Source organism: Pelodiscus sinensis, chromosome 1 (genome assembly GCF_049634645.1).
Source record: "Pelodiscus sinensis isolate JC-2024 chromosome 1, ASM4963464v1, whole genome shotgun sequence".
Taxonomy (NCBI): domain Eukaryota; kingdom Metazoa; phylum Chordata; order Testudines; family Trionychidae; genus Pelodiscus; species Pelodiscus sinensis.
This window is the reverse complement of record NC_134711.1, coordinates 285,526,849-285,552,902: the sequence shown is the minus strand read 5'-3', so window position 1 is coordinate 285,552,902 and position 26,054 is coordinate 285,526,849. Positions and strand designations below refer to the sequence as shown.

At 42.7% G+C, this 26,054-nt stretch overlaps 1 protein-coding gene across 21 annotated transcripts in view; it reads left to right on the top strand.

Moving 5' to 3' along the window:
• The window catches only part of ENOX1 (ecto-NOX disulfide-thiol exchanger 1), a 562,199-nt gene that overhangs the window by 433,926 nt on the left and 102,219 nt on the right, over positions 1-26,054 (top strand). For all 21 annotated transcript variants that reach the window (XM_075918965.1, XM_075918981.1, XM_075918972.1 and 18 more), the window contains one exon: positions 9,320-9,532. In XM_075918965.1, coding sequence (XP_075775080.1) covers positions 9,320-9,532 — 213 coding nt within the window. The remainder of the gene's footprint in view (positions 1-9,319; positions 9,533-26,054) is intronic.

The window sequence follows — 26,054 nt, the reverse complement described above, 5'->3', positions numbered from 1 at the left end:
CTTCAAGATAGACTTTTAAGCCTTGCAGAAGTGGTGCAGAGCTATACAAAGGAGGAGCCTAATGAAGTTTAATGTAGTAGAGACCAAACTGAATGCATCAGAAAGGAAGTCAGTACTGAGTGTTACCTCATGAAACTGCAGAGTGCCTAACATTGTTGCTGCTGAAATAATTGTGCATTTTTCCATCCCATATTTAATTATTATATTCCACACAAAGGCATATAATAGACAGATTACAGTGTTTTTATGTCAAATCTGTTCACTCACCATTCCCATTTTTATGTCAGTGTTTTCCCCTTCCTTATTCCATATGCAATTGGCATCCCTTATGATACTATACATCTGGCTAGAAAAGTTGTATTTAGGTGTGGCCAGCAGGGGTTGTTGTGAGAGAGTTGCCTTTTAATAATTAAATTTAAGGTGCATTCTGCTATCAATCTCTGGGTAACTCAATTCCTTGAGTACTCTACTCCAGAGGTGGGCAAAATCAGGCCCGGGGGACAGATCTGGCCTGCCAAGCATTTTTCTCCAATCTTTTCAGCTGATTAGCAGAGTGTGCATCTTACAGCTGACAACATGTGTTCAGCCACCCCTTCCCCCCACCTTGCTCTCTCCTTCTGCCAAGCTGCTCCCAGGATTCTTCTGCTAGCTGTGCAGAGCGGGATTGAGGGAGGTTGGAGGGAAGTGCTAAAGTCGGGGTGTCCCCAGCCCCTCTACCCCATCTCTGCACAGCAGGAGTCGGAAAGAGGGAGACACACAGTGGTTCTGCTCCAGTCTGAAGCATGGATGGTAAGTGACTCAGAGGCAGTGAACTGTTTATATGATTCCAGAGCTCATGCTCCCTCCCTCTCACTTTCTTTGTCTCTGTCTCACACACTTCCCCTCACGCCCCATCTCTGCAGAGCGGAGTAGGGGGAGACAACAGAGCAGGACAGCTTTCCTTGTCTTAGAGACAGAGTGTGTCCTCTCTCAGAAACTTACCCAGTAGCAGACCGCACACACACTCTTTGTGTCACTGTCACACACACCCAGTCTGTACCACACTGTCTCTGTACCAGACACACACACAGTCACTGTCAGACACACTCTCCCAGTCTCTGTACCACATACACACTCAATCTGGGTCACAGTCTGTCTCTCACACACAGTGTTTCTTTTTCACGCTCACTCTCTTTCTCTCTGTAACTCCCAGCCCCACCCGTCCTCCTGAGGCCCTGGCCTATGACCATGTACCAAACTTCATGAAGTGGGCCCCCCTGCAAAAGTTATTGTCCATCCCTGCTCTACTCACTACACCTAAAATAAATGCATTTACTATTAAGTGTATTCTGAGTGTGGTCCTGATTCACATATTACATCAATGTGAATTTTATAATGTTAATACAACATAGCTGATTAAATGTACAGCACTGCAAAATTACTCAGTTATAACTGACTAGGAAATTGCAGTTCATGGATCTAAAAGTTTGTAGTACAGCTTTGAGAAATAGGGAGGAAACGCCATAATCTCATAATTACATTTTCTTGGAAATAATGGCATCAGTTGAACAAGATAATGAATTTCTGTGTATAACACAGAACACCCACCTATGGAAGGATGCGCTGTGATTTGAATTTGGAGGAGATTGATTAGACAGTTTGGAACGATTACATTTGGCATATCTTTTAGTAAGTATATTTTTAATTTTTTAGTTTTAGCTACAATATTTTATTGTGTCACCCACAAAAAGTTTCCTGGGTATAAAATATAGTTAAAGATTATTCAAGAAAAACTAAGATGGATGATAAATCATTCATTAAAATAACCCTTTGGCACTGAGAATTGGGATTCCCTGATGCCAACTTATTATGCACTGCCACTGGGTTGAAAATACTCTTAATTCCAGAAAGATCATACAGATTTGTAGGACAAATGACACTATTATATATACTAAACTTAAGACATGAGTTTCTGAATCAGTGGCATACACAGTCTGCAAGAGAAGAGATTAAGTCAAGAGAAAAATGGGGCTTCAATCAGGCACCAAACTTGGTGTATGATGGGAAATAAATTATTTTTGGTACGTAGAGGATGAGGATTCAGTTTGTTGATGAATAGGGTTATTAAACCACTACCTTAGCTGTCTCACATGCATAAATCATTTGTTTTGACATTTTATATATATGGGCTCAAATATTACATTTCGGAAATATAAATTTCAGGTAAATAAAAGACCAAGATCACATAGCGCAAAAATGCAACGATGTTAAACCAAGCAAATAATCAGGGAGGATATCTCTCCTGCCTATCCCTATGCTTTCTAAGTTATTCAGTTATTGGTGGGGAGTTCAGCAGCCTCAGAACACCCCAAATTCAAAAGAGCAATCTGGCTGCCATAGCCCTTTGCTCTTGGTGGCATAGCCCTTTTGCCTGTTAGAAACAAAGCATTGACTCTTGCCGTAGAAATACAGCACTCTAAGGCCTTGTCCACACTGGCACATTTTGTCGCAAAAAAATACCATTTGGCAACAAAATAGTGAGGGCGTACACACTGTGGTGCAACTTTTATTAGGAAAAACACTCAGTTTTCACAACAAAAAACTTCCACCTCTGGGAGAGACTTTTGTCTTTTCCCATCCCTTTATTGTTGACAAAGAGCTCGTGTCAACTCTGCTGTTAGTTTTGTCGAGAGACCTGGCTTCCGCCAGTATCCCACAATACCTGCCCTGATGTCTCTGCTCAGTGTTTTGAGCACTCTGCAGTGCTCAAAAGTGTTTTGTTGCTCTTCAGGCATGTGCCCCTCCCCTTTCGAAGTTCTGACAGCTGAGTGAGCTTCTCCATTTGGGTAACAAAGAACAAATCATTGGAATGCTTCTGTTCTGCTCTGCACTAGGAATACAGGGACAGTGAGACTACTGCTATAGTGGGAGGGCTGGAGAGACTGCTTTGCTGCTTTGACAGTCCTCAGCAAGGAGAGCTCACAGAGCTAGGAAGGAATCCTGAGAAGTGCAGGGATCAGCTCTGCCTTCCCACAACATTGTATTGTGGGATGCTTACCCGCATTGCTTTGCTCTATCTGTTGACAGGGTGCTAGCAATGTGGTCTTAAAATGTCCACAGTGGGAGGCAGAAAAGCTGGTTTGACCGGTTTTCGCTTTTGGTGATTTGTATGTGTATAGCTCTTTTGTCACCAAGACTTCCCAGTGGAGACATAGCCCAAACGAGGAAATGAGAGGAATACCAGCATGTCTGAAAGTCTGTCTCCCAGGCGATCGGAGTATCAGCCTGTCACCATACAATGGGTAAGATTATAAGCAGACCCCTGCGCAGATACAAAAATTGTATTCAGAGCCGTATCTGCAAAAATGAGCTGTGGATATCTGCATCAACATAAGTCGATATCTGAGGATTTGCATGGCTCTGATTATAAGAATTATGGTTCCGATCCTACCAACACTTTATTCATATGCTTAGCTTTGTGGAAATGAGTGCTCATGAAATTTCAGATTATGCTGGGGCAAGTTCTGCTCCTCTCTACAGCCGTGTAAACTGGAGAAACTCCACTGCACGATATTTTTTTTTAAATCTGTGCATCAGCAATGATTCTTAAGGTACACAGGATTATGAGTCACTTTGTTACCCATCTGCCAGGGAATGGATCACTTGATAATTCTTTGGTCTGACCCAGTATGGCCATTCTTGTGTTCTGATGCCTACAGAGAGAGGGGCACTGCCAGCCCTTCCGCCACTTAGAAACTCATCTGAGCTTATTCCAGCCCTTCTTTCGCCATGGAGGTTAATAATAGGTGCACTCCTGTCCCTGAATCCTTTTGAATCATTTCCCTATAATATCGAGCCCCTGACACAGAAATTTGAGATCCTCTTCACCCAAAGGCGCAGCATACGCCAGTTTACCCACTTTTACCTGAAACCACTACTCCTGTTAATCCTACAGCATTTGTGAGCATTTACAATAAAATAAAAGAAGGTTTATTTTAAAAATAATAAAGATTTAACTAGGTACAAGAGAGAGTGGAGGAAACAAGTAGTTACAATACACAACAAAATCATAAAATACGAACCTGGGTATACACTTATCAAACATTGTTTTTCCTAGTTAATGAAATAAAGGTGACTGGTTTTTCAAGAACCGGAATCCTAACATTCATGAAAGCCCCCTGGGGGGCTCCTGAGGGAATGGTTCAAGTATCTTCCCCTACATTCTGTTCTATTGAAAACAGCCCGTTTTTTCTATTCACAGGCAAGACAAATCCCTATGTTCTTACAGAGTTTCTCTTCCACCTTTAAGTAGTTTTGATTGTTTGTCCTTGTCTCTCATGGCTTTCCACTGACTGTTCTGGAATGTTTCAAAAAGGACAATCAGTTCTGGCATAACCTTACCATTTGACTAAGGAGGAGTGTCAACTCCCTCTTTCTTGAATAGTTCATCATTGATATACATTACTGCCTGGTGATTAATTTCTATTCCAGGTCTATAAGGCATACTTTAATACATTATTCTGGAGCTATTGTCCATATTTATAGCTCACAATGAATATGAGTCTTGACCAGTTATGAGCTCTCTTAGATGCACTAGCCAATTAGCCCGTCATAAGACGGGATTTTCAGGTCTCTCCTCCACGTAGGTCTTCTCTCCTGAGCCTCCGGTCTCTCGCTCCGTATCTCTCTCTTTCTCTCTCTCCTCCTTTTACTGCCTCTCCCTCTCTCTCTCTCTCAGCTCTCCTCCCCCTCCTGCTTCTCACTCGGGGGAGCATGGAGCCCAAACGGTTGCTTGCGCCTTTTGCTCCCACGCAGCAGCTCAGCTGAGTGGCGCAGAAGTCATCTGAGTGCCACTGCAGGAGGCGAAGGGGGGCAGGGCGGTGACATATACAGGTAGGCCCTGCCCTTGGCCGTGTGTGTCACGGCCCCGCCTCCCTTCTCCTCCCGCCATGGTGCTCAGCTGACTTCTGCGCCGCTCAACCAGGCCGCCACGGGGGAGCAAGCGGCGTAAGCGGCCGTTTGGGGCCTGCGCTCCCCATGCAGCACCCCCACCACATGGGGAGCAGGGAGCCCAAATGGCTGCTTCCGCCACTTGCTCCCCCGCGACGGCCCGGCTGAGCAGCGCAGAAGTCAGCCGAGCGCCACGGCGGGAGGTGAAGGATGTGACTCAGGGAACAGCGCTGCCCAGAGGGAACAGCCAGGGAGGCAACAGCGCCACCCAGAGGGTATGTCTACACTAGCCCCCTACTTTGAACTAGGGAGGCTAATGTAGGCATTCGAAGTTGCAAATGAAGCCCGGGATTTAAATATCCCGAGCTTTATTTGCATCTTCCCGCCTGGTCGCCATTTTGAAATTTCACTAGTCTGGACTAACTGCCCGCGGCTACATGGGGCAGGGAGGCAGTAGTTTGAATTAAAGCCCCTAATTCAAACTACTGTTAAACCTCCTTGCAGGAGGAACATACCCCGGGGGGATAGCCAGTATTTCAGCGTTACAGAGTCACAAACATTGGGCTATTATATATATGATTACATGTTACTCTTTATATACAAATATCCTGTGAGACATATTGTAGTGAGTTTGTCAGGTCTGGGGAGAAATCTGTTCGCAAAGAACAGGAGACCTGCTGCCAATGGGTGCCTGTAGCTGATGGGGAAGTTTAGGGAATGTTTAGAACTGATCAAAACCAAGAAATAATTTGTAAAAATGTTCATCAAAATTACCATTTTTCATAGAAATATCGGTTGTGGAAATGTTCTAGTCAGCTCGGAGGAAGCATTTTCTGTTCTTTATTTTCCCTATCCTCTCGCCTTTAAACTAGGATGTAAGTGCCAGCTATTTTCATGAGACATTAAAAAGAATTTTAAAATACCTCCTCTTTGAAGACCTGAATGATTGATTCCAAAAAAAGGTACTTACACATTTCTAGCAATTGACACCTGGCTAGCTGACATCAGAAGACTAAACTGGGGTGGGGAACCTACAGGCCAGCCTACCGCTTCTCACAGCACCCATTGGCTGGGAATGTTGAATCAGGCCAGCCGTGAGCTGCAAGGCTCTGTGCCTGCAGACACTCAATAAACAAACCATTTTGCAGCCCGCCAGCAGCTAATTCTGATGAAGCGCATGCAGCCCATGGCCAGAGGTTCCCCACCCCTGAGTTAAAAGATACACATCTCTACCTTCAATACAACTGAATGCCCAGCAGTCTGTGCATAAGTACTGTGTAGGTTTGTGTAAATGATGTACTGTCGTCAGAGGTATAATTTGTCTAAAACACACTTTAACTTCGGAGACGGCATGTAAGTGCAAGAAAATGCTTCAATATATAGTACATTTTGATGGACCAGTTATGTAAAGAAGCATGCATTTAAACAGTGTACTGTATTTTTATTGCTGTATCTCAAGTGATACTTGTCTAAATGAATGGTTTTAAAAAGACTGCAATCCAAACCCTGTTTAAATTAGATTCTCTTGTTTTTGTTTTCTCTGATAGAGAAAACTTTCTACTGAATAAGGTATTGAAAGATAGTTCTCCAAATGAACTGGGGATGGCTCAGAAAGAGTTACATTGTGTTCTGGATGAAGAAAATTACCGTAAAATCTTGAGTATACTGCGCACTTTTTCTCCTGATTTTTGGGGGGTCAAAGTCGGGATGCACATTATACCTAGCAGTTATTTTTTAAAGTTTTATTTTAGCAGTTTATTCAGAAGCCAATGAACCTGTAAGTATCCCTGGGCCGGGGAACTCCCCCTCTCCTCCACACAGAAACTTTCCCGCGGCAGTGCGGGGGCCGCCGCCCTGCCAGGCTCCCGGACAAGGTGAGGAGCTTGCGGTGCCGCCAGCACCAAGCCCAGCCTCACCTGCTTCCCGGAGCCGGCACCGGGCTGCAGGAGAGCAGGAGGGAGGGACGCGCCGCTCCCACCTGCAGGCTCACCTGGGAAACGCACCCGTAGCCTGACCCCCGCTTCCCCGGACAGCTGCCCCCATGCCACGCTGAGCTCACACCTGCCGCAGGGGTCCCTGGGTGCAGCCTGAAGGAGCACCAGGCACGCAGCAAGCTAGGGTGCTGCAGCCTGACGGTGCCGCCGGCTCCTTGCCTTGTCCAGGAGCCTGGCGGAGCGGCGGCCCCCGCACTGCACTGCAGCAGGAAAGTTTCTGTGCGGAGGAGAGGGGGAGCTCCCTGGTGTGGGGGCTATTTACAGGTTCATTTCATAGGTGCGCATTATATATAGGAGTCTAGATTTTTCCATTGTGATAAGACTTCAAAGTGCACATTATACATCCGTGCGCATTATACTGGAGATTTTACGGTAATGAAATTAGAGTTTCAATTTGACAGTAACTTGGTAGTGGAATTATAGAGTTAAAAGTTAGGAATGAAGATGAAATTAGGAATTTTAGAACATGTACAGAACATAAGAACGGCCATACTGGGGCAGACTAACAGTCCGTCCAGCCCAGCATCCGGTCTGTTGACAGTGGCCAATACCAGATGCCCCAGAGGGAGGGATCACAACAGGCAATCCTCACGTGATCCCTCCCCTGTCACCCACCTCCAGAAAAATAAAGATTAGGAACACCATTCCTACCCTATCATTGACTAATGTAGTTCTGCTGTGAATTTATGACCCTGAATCATTTGTTAATTCATTAGAAAAATATATCACTTAATTATGTGACCAGTAAAGTTTCTCATGTTTAATACTGAAAATTTATTTTCTGTTTGTGAAGAGCCATCCATTAGCAGGCCCCTTCAGCTTACTGCAACCAGGACACATTAAAATAGGCTTTCAGTAAATATAGGAGTGAGGGGGCAGGATAGTTAATCGATTGAAACTGCTTGACAGAAAGATGGTATGTTTATTAATATCTTTGGGTATGTCTATATTGCCACCCTAGTTCGAACTAGGGTGGCTAATGTAGGCATTCGAACTTGCAAATGAAGCCTGGGATTTAAATATCCCGGGCTTTATTTGCATGTTCCCGGGTGCCGCCATTTTTAAATGCCCCATAGTTCGAACTCCCTGCCCGTGGCTACACGCAGCACGGACTAGGTAGTTCAAATTAAAGCTCCTAATTCGAACTACCGTTATTCCTCCTGCAAGGCTATGATAATTTATTCTCTATGCTACTTTAGTACTGGATCTCTCCTGAATGCTAAATTATGAGGGGTAAGATATGCTTATATCTACAAAGAAAAAAGAGAAGGATCTATTCTGTTCACCTTTATTTTCCTTATGTTCAGTATCAGCTGTATTTCCAAAGTTAACAAGCTAGTGTTGTCCACAAAATCACCTGGCTTCATGAAGTTCCTTTATTGTGTAATCAGATTTTAAGACTAGGCATGCTATCATGTATAGAAACCATTAGAGGCTATTTTCTATTGGCTATATTGTAATTAAAATAAGCACTATGCTGTAGAGGTGGAATCGTAGTTTTGTTGAAGTCACTGGCAAAACTCCCACTGATTTCAGTGGGATCTGGTTTTCATCCTAGCTCAGAGGTCATCAACCCAGTGGTTTCTGAGCTGAATCAAAGCTATTTCAGAATATATAAAATATATAAAAAACTTCTTTCAAGGTTTACATCATGAGAGTGAACTAATTGCTGATGTATGTGTGTCAGGAAGAACTGGTAGGTGGAACAAGAGTGGGACAGGAAAAGAGATGACCCCCATTTTTTTTCCTTCTCAGTGGCCACAAAACAAGTGAAAGAGAATGAGGGTATGATATCGTCATGAGTGGAAGCAAAGTCCCAACACATACACAACACAATGCAAAAATAGGACATTGTAATGCTTTATTTTGTGGATTTCTGAGTATCTCTCAAATGCAAAATGTCTATCCCCAGCTGGTAGAGGTTGAATCCAGCTGTTGTAGGTGACAGCATGGTTCAGTGAATCGGGAGCTGAACTAAAAGACCTGAAACATAGGGTTTACTCGTAAATCTGCTACCGACCTGCTGCACGACAGCAGGCAAATCAATTGCACCTCTCTGGATCTTAGGTCCCCAAAGTTTAATACATCTAGCACCTCACCTTCCCCCTCCCTTCACTACCCATTTCTTTAATGCGTGTGAAAATTCAGGACACTTTTTTTTTCAAGAAAGTGATTATAACAACTGGAAGAACAGGCTTTGGACGACAATTTATGAAGATTCATATGAAAGTATCAGCTCCCAGATGTGATGGAACAATAAACCTCAAAAGTATAACCCAAAAGCATACAGTGTAAGCACAACTGATGAGGATTTTAATGTGGCACAGAGCAGACATTGTAATCCTTTATGGGGTATTTTTATCCATAATTTAAAATCTGTGGTTTGACTGTTCTAGATGACAGCAAATTTTCAGAGGCCATCACGGTGCTGCTTACATGGATTGAGCGAGGCGAGGTGAATCGTCGCTCCGCAAATCAATTCTATTCAATGGTGCAGTCAGCAAATAGTCATGTTCGCCGACTTATGAATGAGAAAGCGACTCATGAGCAAGAAATGGAACAAGCCAAGGAGAGTTTTAAAAATGCCTTAACAGGGATCCTCACTCAATGTAAGTAACTCTTTTTTTTGTCAGTGTTGTTGTACTGATTGTAGTAGTGGTGGTGTGTTTTGTGTGTTCAGGGGTAAGTAGTTACGATAAAGTCACATTCTACTTCATATCCTATTTCATATGCTATAGCAATTTGGAGGAACAAGGACCATTCCTAAGAGCTTATTTCTCAAGGTGAGCAAAGTTTCAGTAGTTTTTCCATTAATAGACGAGGCATACTGTAGGATCCATAATGTTTCAGGAAACTGACCAGACAAAAGTATCTCTAATATGGAACAGAGAAAGATCATGCTTTTTCTGGAGTGCCATGATCTCTTATCTGTGTGCTGAAGAGACAAGGAAGTCTAGTTATCCTTAATACCTACAGAATAGAAAACAATCAGAGCATATTTTTGGATTCAGGTTAGGTAAAAATAAGATACAGAAATGAACAAAATTCAGGACATTTATTAATAGTTGTCGTGGCTACCCTCATACCAAAACAACTCTCTGCACTACTGTTGGTCCATTTATTTTCTGCCAGGTAAAGCATCTTAAATATTGAGTACTGGCAATTTTTCCCTTTATGGAAATATAATTAATGATATTACCTTAATGGGGTTCCGTCATAAAACAATAATCAGGATACTTGTCCAGGGACTTTTAAAACAGTTGTACCTTATTTATGCAGAATTTTAATATATGTAATGTAGCCCCACAGTATTGTTTTTTGATTCATCCAGTCCATCTGCACCCAATCCACATGGAAAATGGGAATCCAATTATCCCACATTCCTCAAATAGCTGATCTTATAATATCCTTTAGTCACAAAGATGCATCCTGTTTAACCATATAAAACAAACAAATGCGAAAATTTATCAGTCTGAGACCAATATGCATGTTGCACTTTTGTGTCTTATTGTGCCTTTGGTGTTTACATAAAAATTAACTATATGCACGATAAATTTTCTGGGATCATCCAATAAAAGCCATGCTAAAAGATGGGAGTTATTATCTGAGCTCATGTGTGTGGAGGAAGAGTTCAATTAATACCCATAGTACTGTAGATAGGGGAGATAGTGACTGAAAAACATGTGTGAAGAAAAAGAATGTAAGCACCACCATTACCATGTCGTTCTTTCACAGCAAGTTTTCAAACCTTACATATACAACAGCCAAGTCTAGTATTTAAAAATGCCTTCCTCAGAACTGTTAAAAAATCACCTATTGTGAGCACGTTAGTTAAATCCATCTAAATAATCCGATTTGTCACCAACTGTTGTGGAACATCTGTCACTAGAAATCTGAGAGCCTTGTACTTTCAGTCTATGTCTACATTACAAACTTTGTTCAGTGCAAATTGTGTTGTCATAAATCCCTCATAATTAGTGTATCACTTGTGTGCTTGGCTCCTTGCATTGCCAGTGCACATACTCACCAGCAGTGCTTCTGTCGGTGCACAGTGCAATGCACCATATATAGGTGTCCCAGTGTGTAACCTGTCCCTCCTCCCCCTCCATTCAGAACACTATCTTTTGAGAAGTTTGGCAATGCATGGTGGTGCAGAAATGGGTCATGAAACGGTCATGACTGTAAGCAAGGGATCAGCTTCCCAGTGTGCAATTGTCTCCATCACATATTATCATCTATATGCCATAATTTCAGTGCCTCTCTTCAAAATCCCACAAACCCATGCAGCTGTCCTCGCTGTTCACGGAGCCTGAAGAGCTCTGCACTATGGTTGTGAGCACTGCAAGCACAGAACACACGATCATTTGACAGTTGCAGAACCACATCAGCAGAGGACATGACAATTTTTGGAAGACAGATTGCTGTAGGACATAGCAAGAACCAGTTCAAGGTTGTTGGGGGTACAGCAGCTGCAGATGGTGAAGTGTTGTTTATGGGCCCAAGAAGTGACCACTGCCTGTTGGGATACCAGAACTTTCAGAGGCACAGGGGAATCATTTTGGCATTGGAAAATTCACTGTGTCAGCTTTCATCACACAAGTGTGCAGGGCCATTAATTGTCTCCTGTTATGCACGACTGTGACTCTCAGCAGTGTGCAGGATGTAGTGAACAGAATTGCAGTAGTATGGTTCCGGAATTGCTGTGGCAAAATAGAAGCCATGCATATCCCTATTTTGAAAGACCATCTTTATACAGCATAACATCTAGGCTATGTATACACTGCGCAAAAAATATGCAAATGAGGCAAAGCGTGGAGTATTGCTGTGCCTCATTTGCACAATGAATGAGGCTCTGTTTACATGGCTCCTTTTTGTGCAAAAAATCCCTCTTGCACAAGAGCCATTCTTCCTGAAAAAAAGAGGAAGAATGGCTCTTGTGCAAAATTGCTCAGGGTATATCTGCACTGCAATGTAAGGTTAGGGTTACTGGCTCTGAAGTGAGCTGACCCATATTAGTGAACCCTAGATCTGAGTGTTATGTACGAATTTTCTGATCTGTGGTTGGATCCATGGCTCTGACATTCACACTGAAGGACACATATCGAAGTCAAAGTAATGATACCCCAGAATCCTCAGACCCCCACATGCCTGAAATGTGACTGCTTGAGTCTTAGTAAGGTGGTGCCCTATGGAAAAACTTTACTAACTAGGCTAACACTGACCTGTGCTGCTGCCGTTTGCCTGGATGGGGGACAGTGGTTTCTGTATTCAATAAAGTAGACTACAGATAGTTGGGATAGAGAGGACTAATAGGGAAATTCTCCCATGGAACTGTGGGATTCTTCTGGATGACTCCCAGAAACTGAGTCAAGAGGGACAGAGAAAAGCCACTACAATGAAAAGCAATAGGGCTTGGATACTAACGTCCTGCTTAACTTGACCTCATAACCTCCAGCCCTCCAAAGTCCTGGGACCATGGGTCTGAACTCTGGGACAGAGTAATTGCAGGGTAGAGGCAAGGGGGATTAGCTTGACCATGGTCTGAAGCACAGGTTACATTGCAGTGTAGACATACTCTTAGACACATTTGAAAATTCTACTACTATTTATAGTCTGTAAGTTGCCTGGTATAAGATTGATTCTAATTAGCAATAACAATATAATTATACAGTTAATAATAATAGCCAAAGATTTAGGAACATAATACTCTTTGTAACTCATTGGAAAATGTCTTCATTAGAGCTAGTAAAACATTCATATTGAAAAAGGAATTTTGATAATAAATCAAATGGATATTATTTGCAATTATTATTCTCTTGTGCAGCATGCCGTAGTGTTCTTGATCATTGGTTGAAAATGTGTATGGCATTAGGGAGGGCATTTGTGGCAGGAGGGGCGGGGGGGATTAATATGGGGCTTAGAGATGTGGATAAAAAAGAACTTTATGTTTTAATTCTCTTTCGAAGAATTAAAAGTAACCATAGAATTAACATGTAAATTTGTATTTTGCCTTAGACAAATAAATACAGTGCTTATGAAATTAGATCCTCTGGTTGGATGTGGCCATTTTACATTACCCCAGTGATGTGGTTTGCCCACAAAACCTATGAATATGGGCCTAGGAGAATTACCTAGTATAAAGCTGATTCAGCAACAACACACAGCCAGCACACAAGTACAGGTATGCCACACAGCATCCTTGCCACTATTGTAGTGAGGAAAGAGGTTGTGATTAATGAAAAGAGGTCATAGTTGGAACATGCCTGCAACGTGCTGATACTGGGCTAGGATTCCAGCCTGTTACGGTCATTAATGTGCTAGAAGGAGGCAGAGCCTAGAGCAGTACTAAGACAGTACAAGTGAGAACTATAATACAAATGTGGTCATAGAATGGTAGTCCTTAAGTGTGTTCCACACATGCCCACCATTTGTTCGACTCTGGACTCAAGCAGTGGCCATGAGCCCACACACATGTAGGCTATGTCTAGACTGGCCCCTTCTTCGGAAGAGGCATGCTAATTTCGAACTTTGGAATAGGGAAATCCGCGGGGGATTTAAGTATCCCCCCCCGGGATTTAAATAAACATGGCCACCACTTTTTTTCCGGCTTGGGGAAAAGCCGGAAAAGAGCGTCCAGACTGGCGCGATCCTCCGGAATAAAGCCCTATTCCGGAGGATCTCTTATTCCTACTTCAAAGTTCGAAATTAGCATGCCTCTTCCGAAGAAGGGGCCAGTCTAGACGTAGCCGTACAGTAAATCTCCTTGTCCTTCTGAGAAAGGGGTACAAGAGGCAGTGTGGTCAATGCCCCCTCAGTCCCTTCTTACTGCTGCATGGCCCGACTCAGAGTGCAGTGTCCTCTCTTTCTTCAGTTTTTAGAGAATATATAACTAAAATGTATAGCTATTCTTTTAGCTTAACACGGTTCTAGTTTTAGTGTAGGCAGTGCAGCTTTTGCTTCCTGGACCAGGGAATCCTTCCCATTCCCAGACTTCAAAAACTGTTTCTCCTGCCTCAGATCATTCTCCATCGGCAATGAACACCAACTCTGCCTCGCTGTCTGGGAGAGACGCACATTTCAACAAAGTGCAGCATTTGTCACTCCTTTCTACTGAGAAGTCACAAAACACATGATCTTCACCTTAGAAAATACTCAATGGAGAAGGTCATGAAGGAGACTCCCTGTAAATTGGTCTCATCAAACAGGTAGCGCTTCTCCAGTTATGTGCTCAGGAGCAGCACCTTCACTAAGCCCCAAGACTTTTCCTTCAGGGTTTCCCATGAAAGCAAGGGATATTCTTATGGGCACAAGGACAGATCCCCATCAAAGACTGTCCATGAGAGATGTTCTCTTTTCCTGAACACATTGAGGTTGCATGTGCTCTGATGTGCAGACCCTGAGGAACCACTTCGACAAAAAAACCTCCAGGCTGGAGGGTAAAGGATCCTCCAGTTCTGTTGGTGATCCCAGTATTGAGACACAAAAATGGTCATCCCCCAGTCCTATCCACAAGTGTGTCTGGACTGTGCTGTATCAACTTTTCCACTCAGAGATTGCACCATGTCTAGGGATGTGCCAGTAACATTGGTGCTGACCATTGAAACCTTCCTGACTCTGGGATGCACAGAAACTTATGCAGCACTGAGGATATCTTCCTTCCCTACCTGTAGTATCTCTTATTCTCTGGCCCAGCTCTTCTGAGGGATTTTATTGCACTGGAAGATCACACTGTTTCCATGGCTCAGGAATCATCTCACTTACCACCATCGCGTAGGATTGCCTCAGAACCACTGTTTTGGATTCATAAGAATCTAACACGCCAATGCCTCCTTCAGCTCCCTGAAGAGAGCAGAGCCTGGGCAGGCACTTCAGGATTCTTGGTTGCTACTCTCATGGACACAACCTCATTAGGGACCAATGGTCCTCATGCGCTGTGGCCACCTAAAACTGTTTGCCCCTTGTTTTGACTCAGCAAGGCCTGTGGGATCACTATATAAAATGCCCAGGAACCATCCAAGAGTCCTTCCATTTTTCTCTTTTGCATCAACAACTACTTCTGTTTGGGTACGTCTAGACTACATGCCTCTGTCGCCAGAGGCATGTAGATTAGGCTACCAGACATAGTAAAATGAAGTGGCAATTTAAATAATCGCCACTTCATTTAAATTTACATGGCTGCTGCGCTGAGCCGACAAACAGCTGATTAGCTGTTTGTCGGCTCAGCGCGATAGTCTGGACATGCAGGTGGTAACATCAAAGGTATTTGTCGACCACCCAGGTAAACCTCATCCCAGGAGGCATACCTGGGTGGTCGACAAATACCTTTGATGTCGACACCCGCGCGTCCAGACTATCGCGCTGAGCTGACAAACAGCTAGACTTGTGTATGAAGAGGAGGAGGAGGAGGAGGATGTCAAACCAGAATTGCAGGTACTGATGGTTTTGATAGGAATCTCCTTTTCCTCCGATGAGGCTGTCTCTTCTTCTTCCCTAACTCCACCAGATGGCCATAGACAATGCCAGGATTACTATGAAGAGTGGCTAACAATCTCCAAACATCCCTGAAAGAAGTCCAGTACCCACGGCACAAACTGTTGGATGTTCTGTAGTCTCAGGGCCAAGTTAGATGGCCCTTCTACTTAATGAGATTTCACTGGGACCAGCAAGATTAGTCTGTCACATCCCAGCATTTTGTGCCCTCACATGTAGGAAGAGAGCCGGGAGCTGCTATCTCACCCAGCAAAGGGAGCCAAATTTCTTTTCTTCCATCTTGCTCCAGACTCTGTGGTGGTACGAAATAGATCTCTATCTCCACCCTGTCAGACAAGGGTTCCAAAAGACTGTTTTTATGGGGGGGGGGGGGGAAAGGTCTTCTCCACAGGCTTTCAATTCTACATCACCAATTACCAGGCTCTGCTAGCCATGACTGAGTTCAATAACTACTCTAGGCTAGTGGTCTTTCAGGTCTAATGTCCCCCTGACAATAGACATTCCTTTCACTTCTAGAAGTGAGCAAACTGGTGGTAAAAATTACCCCTTCGGTTGCAGATCATGCAGCAGATTCACCATCCAGAGGCTTAGTCATTGGTATTATTAGAATGGGGGATTCTTGGCTGCAATACTCAGGCTTCCTTATGGAAGAGCAGCATACTCTCCAAGACCTTCCCTTTAACAAGTTGAACCTCTTTAATGAGAAAACTGATTATTCTCTTTATTCATTAAAAGGTTTGGGATATATTCTCCATTCCCTGGGGAGCTAGGCACTTGCCTGAAGAGGAAACCCCAAAGGCAGACCTATAAACCAAGACTTTCTCTTCTTCCTCCTCCTCCTCTTCCTTGTGCTTTGTTTTTCCAGGCCTCCACACAAGTGAGAGAAGATGCAGAAGTCCCACTTTTCAGTCCCTTCTATCACCATGACCACAACTCATTCCCAGCTCATGGCTAGGAGCCACTTTTGACATCCTAGTCAAGACCCACTTACCATCTGTGATGCCACATTCCCTTCCTTTGGTCACCTTTGGGGGCCATCTTACCCTCTCTCTAAACTGGAAGCTAGTCATGACTAACAGTTAGGTATTGGAGATTTTCCTTCAGGGATATTCCAAATAGTTCCTCTCCTTCCTTCCTCACAAACACCCTTCTAGCTCTCCCTTTGGATACCACTTTTACAAGGTGATTCTTCAATAGGAAGAATACCTATTACACTGAGGGGCAATAGAACATATCATGCCTCAGTATCAAGGGGGACATTTCTAGTCCCTGTATTTCCTAGTACCCAAAAAAGGTGGAGGGTGAAGTCCCATTCTGGATCTTCAGCAACTCAACATGTTCATTCAGAACTCAAGATTCAGGAAGGTTATGCTGACATCAATAATCCTCTCTCCTTGATAAGGCAGGTGTTTAACGAATCTCTACATGAAAGATGTACATTTTCATATAGACATTCTCCCCTCCTACCAGAGATTCCTATGGTTTATGGTGGCCTGGGAGCACTTCCAATTCTAAGTGCTCCTCTTTGGACTGGCAACAGGACCCAGCGTGTTTATGGAAGTTTACTCTGTGTCGGCAGCTCAGATGATTCATCAGCACCCCATTGCCTTTCCATACCTGGGTGACTGGCTCCTGGTAGAATGCCCTCAATGGTTAGGTTAGGTTAGCCATTCAAGTCCTCATCCAAAGTCTCTCAGCCTTTGTGTGAAAAAAGAAAAATTCATTTTATTTCCCACCAGTTCAATAATCTCTACCGAGGCAACATTGAACTGTGTTTCCACAAGAACCTTCCTTTCCACAGAAAGTCTTCAAATGACGTGCAACCTGATTTCTTTGATTTCCTTCAGAATGAAGATTACAGTGTGGATGTGCTTATTGCTGCTAGGTAATATGGTAGGGTATCCCCTTGTCTATTCCCACTTCCAGTGTGGCCCCCAAGGTTGTCACTGAATTTCACCTTAAGCTGCATATTCACTTACCTGTCTTTCTTTCCAACCACCCAAACTTCTCCTGAAGAGATTTCACTGGTCTGTATTATCTAGAGGTGGAAATGACCTATTAATCTTCTAGTCACTCTCTCCATCTTGCTACCAATGCAAGATTATTTTTTTACTATATTTTCCAATCTGTTGTCCAATCTATGTGGTGTTCCACTTTCGAGATACCTTTCAGGATTAGCTTCCTATTTCTAATTTGATTCTTTACAATGTGTAATGAGAGACTGAAAGGGTATTTTTGGGGGAAGGGTATCCTATAGTTTTTTTACCTTTGAAATACTGTATGTCAGATTTGATCTTCTCTGGCCATTCCCAGGGATGTTCTGTATATATTAAAGGATTTATATTGTTAGTACTCTCACATTTTAATTGAAGGGGAATAGAATGTCCTTTCTCAATGAAATGTTGATGTTAACAAAGACCTGAATTGCTAATGTGAAAAAACAAGCAAAAAAATCCACAACCAAATTTAAATAAAATCTTTTCAAGCCTTCTTGTATAATAAAAATGGAATGAGCCCTATTTTTGGTTTTTCTCTTTTTAGATTACCTTTAAAATGTGCTCCATTATTTTACCCAGAACAGAAGTGAGACTCATGCAACTCTGGTTACTGGGATGACTAACTTTCTTACTTGTTTTTTTAATATCAGTATTGCAATAACTTTCTCTAACAATCCAGTATCTCAATAGTATTTTCCATAACTTTTCAGAAATAGAGTCAGTTTCACTATAAATGCAATAGGTTTGCTAATTAAGTGTCAGGATGTAGATCAGGGCTACTCAACATGTAGCCCACAGCCCGCATGCAGCCCACGGCCTGTTTGTTTGCAGCCCGCAGTGCGGTTTGGGTTTACACGGGGCTCAGCATGCAGCCCACGGGTGGGATCCTTTGAACATGGCCTCCACAGAGAACATACTCCACAACGGCGAGTCAATATAATGGTCTTCTGTTGATATGCGTTTTAGTAGTTACATTCCTGGACTATCATTGCTCATTAAAAGTGCTGTCATATGGGTGGAAATCAGGTAAATATTGCACATTATTAATATAATCAGAACTGGATTAAATGGGGCCTGTGTGTTGTGTAGTCTTGCCTTAATCTTTGTATTCATGCCCATCAGTGTGAAAGAAGCTATTTGCATGTATATTTGCATGTATATGCAACCACATTTAAATTGTGGCCCTCGGCATGTGCTGTGAGTATCATTGTGGTCCTTGGGGCTTCCAAAGTTGAGTAGACCAGATATAGATCATCTGGACTTTTTTCTAAATATTAATTTTTTCCAAGTATTCCCTTAATTGCTCTCTATTGGTAGCTATTTTTAAAAAGGTTTCTCTTAATTGCCCCATCTTCTTTATTCTTTTTGCTAAAGACTAATTTAAAAAATGGGAGCTAGCTATTTCAGTAACTTTAAAGTCATCATTAAGCTCTTCCAGGAAGGGATGGTCTCATATGAAATGTTTGCATAGTGCCTAGCACAATGGGGCCTGGTGTCCTTAGGTGCTAATGGAATACAAATAAAAAATTAATCATTAATATAATTATCCTCTGGTACTTCTTTTTTCTTTGATTTATTTGTAAGAGACCTTTATGATCAGCCCCTTTGGCTAGCATATTAATTCAGCATTTTGTTTGTTTGATTTTTTTCTAATTAATTTTTAGTTAGCCTTAACTGGGTCTCTTACATATAGATATTTTGAAAAATGTTTTGCCCAAAATGCTGTTGTGATGGCAGATGACCTATTAAAGGATGAAAGTCTCCATGCAAGTTTTTGTCCTGTATTGTTTTTCATTGCCATATTTTTCTTTCTTCATTTTTCATTATACCCATAGTCTCCACCCCAGTCTTTTCTAATGGCCTCTTGCTTTGTGTTTCATCTGTATTAAGAGTCCTTTGTTTCTCCAGTACTGTGTCATTTTAGCCTCCATTAAAGCCATTGATTTAAGTGGCATCAGGATTTTTCCAATAAGGCTTCTCACTATTATTGTTGTGTATTGCTTTGCTGACATAGAACCTAAATACAGTGTGGACATGAAGTGGCGAGTGAGGATAATAAGGAACTGGAGCAGCGAGTTACACCAGTGAGGTGGAGTGAATATTTTGAGAAGTGGGGCACACTTCATGATGGCTGCACTTATAAACCTTGATTTAATTTGTTGTTTATAAATAAAAGACCCTACAAATATTACTGACTGACATGCGTACTGCTTTCACTGGGAACACGCACATTAGGGAGCTCTGATTGGGCCCAAAAGTTGTAGAGTTTTTGATTATTATAAAGATGGGGTGGTGTGAGCAGGGCAGAAATGTGAGAGCAAAGTAGAAGAAGAAGGAAAGATGGAGATGTAGCGGAAACTAGGATACAAAAGGGGGAGGGTAAGAATGGAGGCAGCAAAGTAGAAAAGCACAATGGGCAGGGGAGTATATGATATAAGAAATGGGGACTTGAAGGGGTTTGAGCAAAATGGGGGGAAGCAAATAATTATAGAATTAGAACTTAGAAAATATGTTTTGATTGACTTTTTGGCTGACAAGTGAGGCCCTGTCCTTTTCCCTCAGCAAAGGAAACAGTCTTATACTTAAAACAAATGTAGCCCTCCTGGTCTTCATTCAGAAGAAGGAGCCTCATAAAGCTGTCATGTTCTATTGCTCTGGCATATTGTTATTTCAGTAGAGTCCCTTTGCATACTGGAACCTGTCAGAGCCTAGGCACATTTATGATGCCTCTTTCTCTCTCAAGACCTCCTCGTGGAGCTCTTTCCTGATGTGATAAAAACACAAAAATACTCATGATGGCCTGGACTACCTACTGCACTATTCCTAAATCTTCCAATCACAAAAAAACCACATCAGTCCCAATCACCAGGGAGAATAGCTAATTGCATTCAGTACAGGAGGGAGAGCAGAAAATACAGTTAACATGATCAAGACATTAGCACCACAGATTTTTTCTTTGTAAAATATTTGTTTCTGTGATGCCAGCATACCACGCAAGCTTTTCTCCATACACAACGTCGGCATTAACAGAGACGGTACTGTGCATCTTTGCCTCCTTTACTGTATCACACTGACCTAATCTCAGGTTCCATTTTGCTGAGAAATGATATATACGTGTAGTGGTCTTGTTAAGTTCAAGTGATTTATTGCATGGCAGTGTGCCAAAGCCCTTTGTTACACTGAGCTGCCAGTTTCTTCACTGTAAATTAAACCACATTTCACATTTTAAAAGATTTTCAATTTTTTTGGACAGATTTCGTAGCAATCCCTTGTAGGACATAGTGAGCTCTGTTTAATTTGAGTACATTTTGTTGTTTTGCTATATAGCAAGAAGTGTTGCTACATTTCTAGAAGTGAGCGTTGTTTAATTATTAATATAAGTGCTTGGAACAAGTCACTGTGCATGTTTTTTTGTGGAATCTGAGGCATATGGAAGTTTCACTACTCCCAGGATGTTCCCTCTTTAATTCTTTCTCATCCTGTTTCTTGGTAAGATTAAAACAAGTCCCCAGAACTGCAACCAATGATCAGAGTCATAGTTTGACTTCTGTATTTGGGGATGCAGCTCCTGCCAGGCCAATGGGGCCATGCATAGTGGTGAGATTCCATGCCTGCCTGAGGCCCTCTCTTTGTTGCCCCAAATTAGGACCATGTCAATGACAGTGAATTAGAAATGTATCTTGAGAAGGGAAGGAATTCGAATTTCTGTTGAGAAGAAAAGGAAAGATGGAATGGATAAAAGCACTTAGAATGGTTGTTTTTTTTTTTTTTTTGGTCCACTTATATGAGGTAATTGAGGCCATGTCTATACTAAATGGAGCATCTATGCAGAAGAGGTCAATCTTCCAGCATTTTATTTAGTGTGTCTGGTAAGAATCCACTAAATCAAATGCTGAGGGCACCCTCATCAACTCTGGAACTCCTCACAGTCGTGAGGCATAAGGGAAATAGACATGAGAGTTTTTCCTATCTATCTCCCCACTGAGAGGCCACTGGAGAAATTTAGCTTAAGGTAAGTTGACCCCAGCTATATTATTTATGTAGCTGCAGTTGCTTATCTTAAGCCGATCTTCTGGTTTAGTATAGACCTGCCCTCAGGTAATATAACTGCCAGTCACCCATCCATCTTAACAACCAACATTACAACATTGACTAATACAAAATGGATCAGTGGACAATCAGGAGGGAGTTTTCAGGGTCAGATTTTGTTAAATCTAACTATTTTTGTAAGTGTGGACCCCACTGGAGTTTTGTGTCCTTATCTCAGCACTATATTTCAGGAAACGTGGACAAAATTGAGAAATTCCTGAGCAGAGCAATAAAAATGACTAAAGGCTTAGAACTCATGATCTGTGAAGGAAGAATGAAAAAATTGGGTATGCTCAATCTGCAGAAGAGAAGGCCAATAGTTTTGAAGTACATAAAAGATTGTTATAAAGGAGAAGACAAAAAAATTGTTCTCCTTGACCTCTGAGGATAAGACAAGAAGCAATGAACTTCAGTTGCAGCAAGGGCAGTTTAGATAGAGCATTAGGAAATAATTCCTACCTGGCAGGGTGGTTAAGCACTGGAATAAATTGCCTAGGCAGGTTGTGGAATTTCCATTATTGGAGATTTTTAAGAGTAGATTAGATAAGCACATCAGGGATGGTCTATATCAGAGGTCGGCAGCCTTTTCAAACTAAAGAGCCAGACTACATCAAAATTCAGAACAAATGGTCAACAAAGAGCCGTATAAGAATGTACATTTGCATGACTGAAAATATGCAACTTAATATTATTAATCATTGACATAATGATTAATAATAGCATAAATGAAACATTGTACTTACAGACTTTATTTAATGGGACTTCTGCTGCTGCATCTTTTTGCACATTTCTTTGAAGTTTACATCATAACTGGTCAAAGCCAGCTTCATGCATGCATTCAGGCTGTCTTCTGTCAGTTTTATGGCAGGGGCTAGAGATGTTGAGGTGCAAGAGTCTGAGGATGTGCGGGTGCATGAGTTTGGGAATGTGGTATATGAGGGGCTCAGGGTAGGAGTGTTCACGGGGTGCAGGAGTGTTATAACACTGCAGCCAGATGAGGACTGGGCCCCAATTGAGGGCTTGTTGGCCAAGCTTCATTTTTAAATAAAGTAAAATATTATGCCCAACACAAAAGGTTTCAACGCTGTCTTTATTTATGGCAAGAGTAGGGAACCTTTTTTGTGAGCCATATATGGTTTGCGAATGATAGGTTGCCGACCCCTGGTCTATATGGTGCTTGGTCTTGCCATGAGTGCAGAAGACTGGGCTAGATGACTTCTTGAGGTCTCTTCCAGTTCTACAATTCTATGATTTCTATATAATCCATATTTGTATAAATTCACATACACACACACACACGGAACACTTAGACATTACTTCCTTGTAGGGATGTGAACGTTTAAATGGTTAATCGCTGCACTTCGGCTGATAAGTTAATGTGCACGATTATACCCTGTATCAGAAGCAGCAGAACAGGGGAGCAAGCAGCAACTAGTGCATGCAGGGAGCAAACATTTAAGCTGGCTCCCTGCACGTGCAGCACAGCCAGATGGCTTTTAATCCTGCTCCCCATGAGCACTGACTCCCACAGAGCTGCCTGTCCTTCTCCCCCCCACCCCCCCGTGGTGCTGCCTCTGATACGTCGGGGGTGGGGGGAGCAAGTGGGATACGGCATGCAAGGCTGCCTCCCCACACATCCCAGCTCCCACAGAGCCACATGTAACTATGCAACCGCTGATTTCAGTGGTTACATGTTTACCTGAATAAATGCATTTTAACATCCCTACAACCTTGCTGTAGTTACGGAGAACTTTTAAATTTCCCAGCCAAGAGAGAATTTTTTATTTAAGAAACAACAAGTAGTCCCTGTAGCATCTTAGGGTATGTCTAGACGGCATCCCTTATGCGTCCTGCAAGGAGGTTTACAGGATCTGTCGAAAAAGGCTTTCTTTCTCAACAGATCCCCCTCTAGACTGCCGCTTTTTGCCATCAAAGTGCTGAGTTGGCAAAATGCGATGGCCATTTTTATGCAAATTAGGCACGGGATATTTAAATCCCTGCCTCATTTGCAATGTCGACCTGCCTAATCTGCAGCCCTCTGCCGACAGAAGGATGCAGTCTAGACATACCACTAAAACCCACTTCCTCAGATGAGCAGAATTAAGAATTAGCAATGAATGGGAAGAGGACTACAGTAAAGTGGGTCAGGAAGGCATTATTGCTGGGGTTAATGTTCCTGATGCAGAAACCCCCTAACACTGGACATAGCATCTGTTCTCAAATGCATTGTGGCTAGTTCGTAAGGAGAGAGTATGTAAATAAGAGAGGGATGAATTGTATCCCTTAGAGCCATGCAGAGAGGGCGGCCTTCGTCTTCATTTCTCACTCTTCCCATGCTGAAGAGGGATGCTTCAGTGCTTATCTGGCAGTACCTACCACACACATACACACAAATACACACTCACACGCACGCACTCAGGGTCCTGCTCATGGCTCTCTCTAAAGCTGAGATCCATATGAGGAAGGACATAGGCTGTGTGGTGAGAAGTGACCCTCCATTGCAAGTTGAGCACTTTAGGGGAACACAAATCATTACCCCCTTGGCACCATTGAGATATCTGAAGAAACATAATACAGCTTGGGGCAGCAGGTCCCTCCCCAGAACCCCCTGGGAAATGTGCATTGTGGGGATCTTCCTTTTAAGGGTAGCCTGGAGGACAGTCATGGTTATCCCTGATCACATGCCTCCAATGAAGCTTTGCAAGCTAGGGATGTTAAATATCGGTTAATTTAATAGTCGATTAACCTCATGAATACTTATCGGTTAGTCTATTCTGTAGTCCCCGGGCAGCCCCTGTCCGGGGGCGGGAGGAGGGGTCTGAGCTCCCGGACCTGAAATGAGCCAGAACTGAGCCAGGCTGCCTGCCTGCCTGGCTCCTAATACACTTGAAGTGCAGAGCCACAGTGGAGGTAGGTCCAGGACCCAGTGCAAGCCAGGACTGAACCAGGCTGCTGGTCAGCCTGCTAAAAAATGTACTGGCAAGGGATGGGGGCAGGGGGGAATGCATGTAGTCTATAGCATTAACCTATAAACTTTTGCTTATCGGTTAATCAGTTAATCTACTATACAATTACATCCCTATTGCAAGGAGAAAACAAATAGACAACAGGGCACACAGAGCTTGTGTATGGATGGTGTTGGTCTCTCATTAATCGTTTGGGATTCCTGATAGTTGGGGGTGGGTATTTTAGTGTTTTCAGTGGCAAACTCTCCCTCCCACCTACCAACATAATGTGGGAGGGACTCCACAGGAGGCTCCTTGCAGAATTTCCCTTCTCTTAGGCTATCCCATACATTTTCCTGTGTGATGGGATAGGCAGGTGTGGCAGCGTTTCTGCACTCCTCCCATGTGTGATATTTTAAACTTTTATGGGTTACCTGCTCTGTTCTGCTGATGACATTCACATCTGTTTCTCCCTCTATGGCAGTGTATCTTGGGTAACAAAGAATGGGCTCTATTGTCTTTTTTGCTGTTAATGGGCAGAAAACAAATATTTTAATGAAAGTAAATACCACCAAAACCCAGATGCCTCTCTATGGACCTGATTAATTATAAAATTCGGTATCTTTCTTTACTCTGCCACTTAACTGAAATATTGTGTCAACATCACATGTCAAATTGTGAGAGTAATTTTGGACTTCAACTCAGTGCTGGAACATATTCAATATGTTGCCAAATGCATATCAGGACAGTTGCCAGGAATACGCCCTTTTCTATCCACAGCTGACCTGGAGATTCTAATCCATTCATTTATAACATTTAACCTTGACTACTGTAATTCTCTGTTTGCTGGGCTTCCTGCCAAATTGATTGGCAGACTCCAGCTTATTCAGAACTCAGTGGACAGGCTTTTGACCAAGAACAGGCTAACTATGTATATTCTTCCTGTCTTGGGCTTTGTCTACACTGTCGGCTTTTGCTGCCAGAAAGTATTCAAATGAAGCGCCAGTTAGCATTTTGTGATGCTTCATTTGCATAATCTGTGCAAGCCGTTTTTGCGCAAGGGGTTTTTGCGTAAAAACAAGCAGTGTGGATATTTCCTCTTTGTGCAAAAACCCCTTTTTGCACAAGATCCTTATCCCTCTCTGGAAGAGGCATAAGGATCTTGCGCAAAAAGGGGTTTTTACACAAAAAGAAAATGTCCACACTGTTTGTTTTTGCACAAAAACCCCTTGGGCAAAAACGGCTCGCATAGATTATGCAAATGAAGCATGGAAAAATTCTAATCAGCACTTCATTTGCATACTCTCTGCTGGCAAAAGCCGGCAGTGTAGACATAGGTTTGGAGTCCTTACTGAAAAACCATGTTGCACGTTGACTGTAAAATTTCCTTTGAAGTTTGATTTTATGGGTGAAATCCTTGTTTCATTTTCAGCATCACTTGGCATGCATTTTAAGATCTTTCTAATATAACTTGCTGCATATTTCATCATTCCACCTACAATCCTTTTGTGTTTGGACCATTTCACTCTATATCCCTCAATTTTGGAATTAGTTGTCCATGATATGAGTTCTGATTTTTTGTTTTGAGTTTAGTCCACGCTGGATTTTGT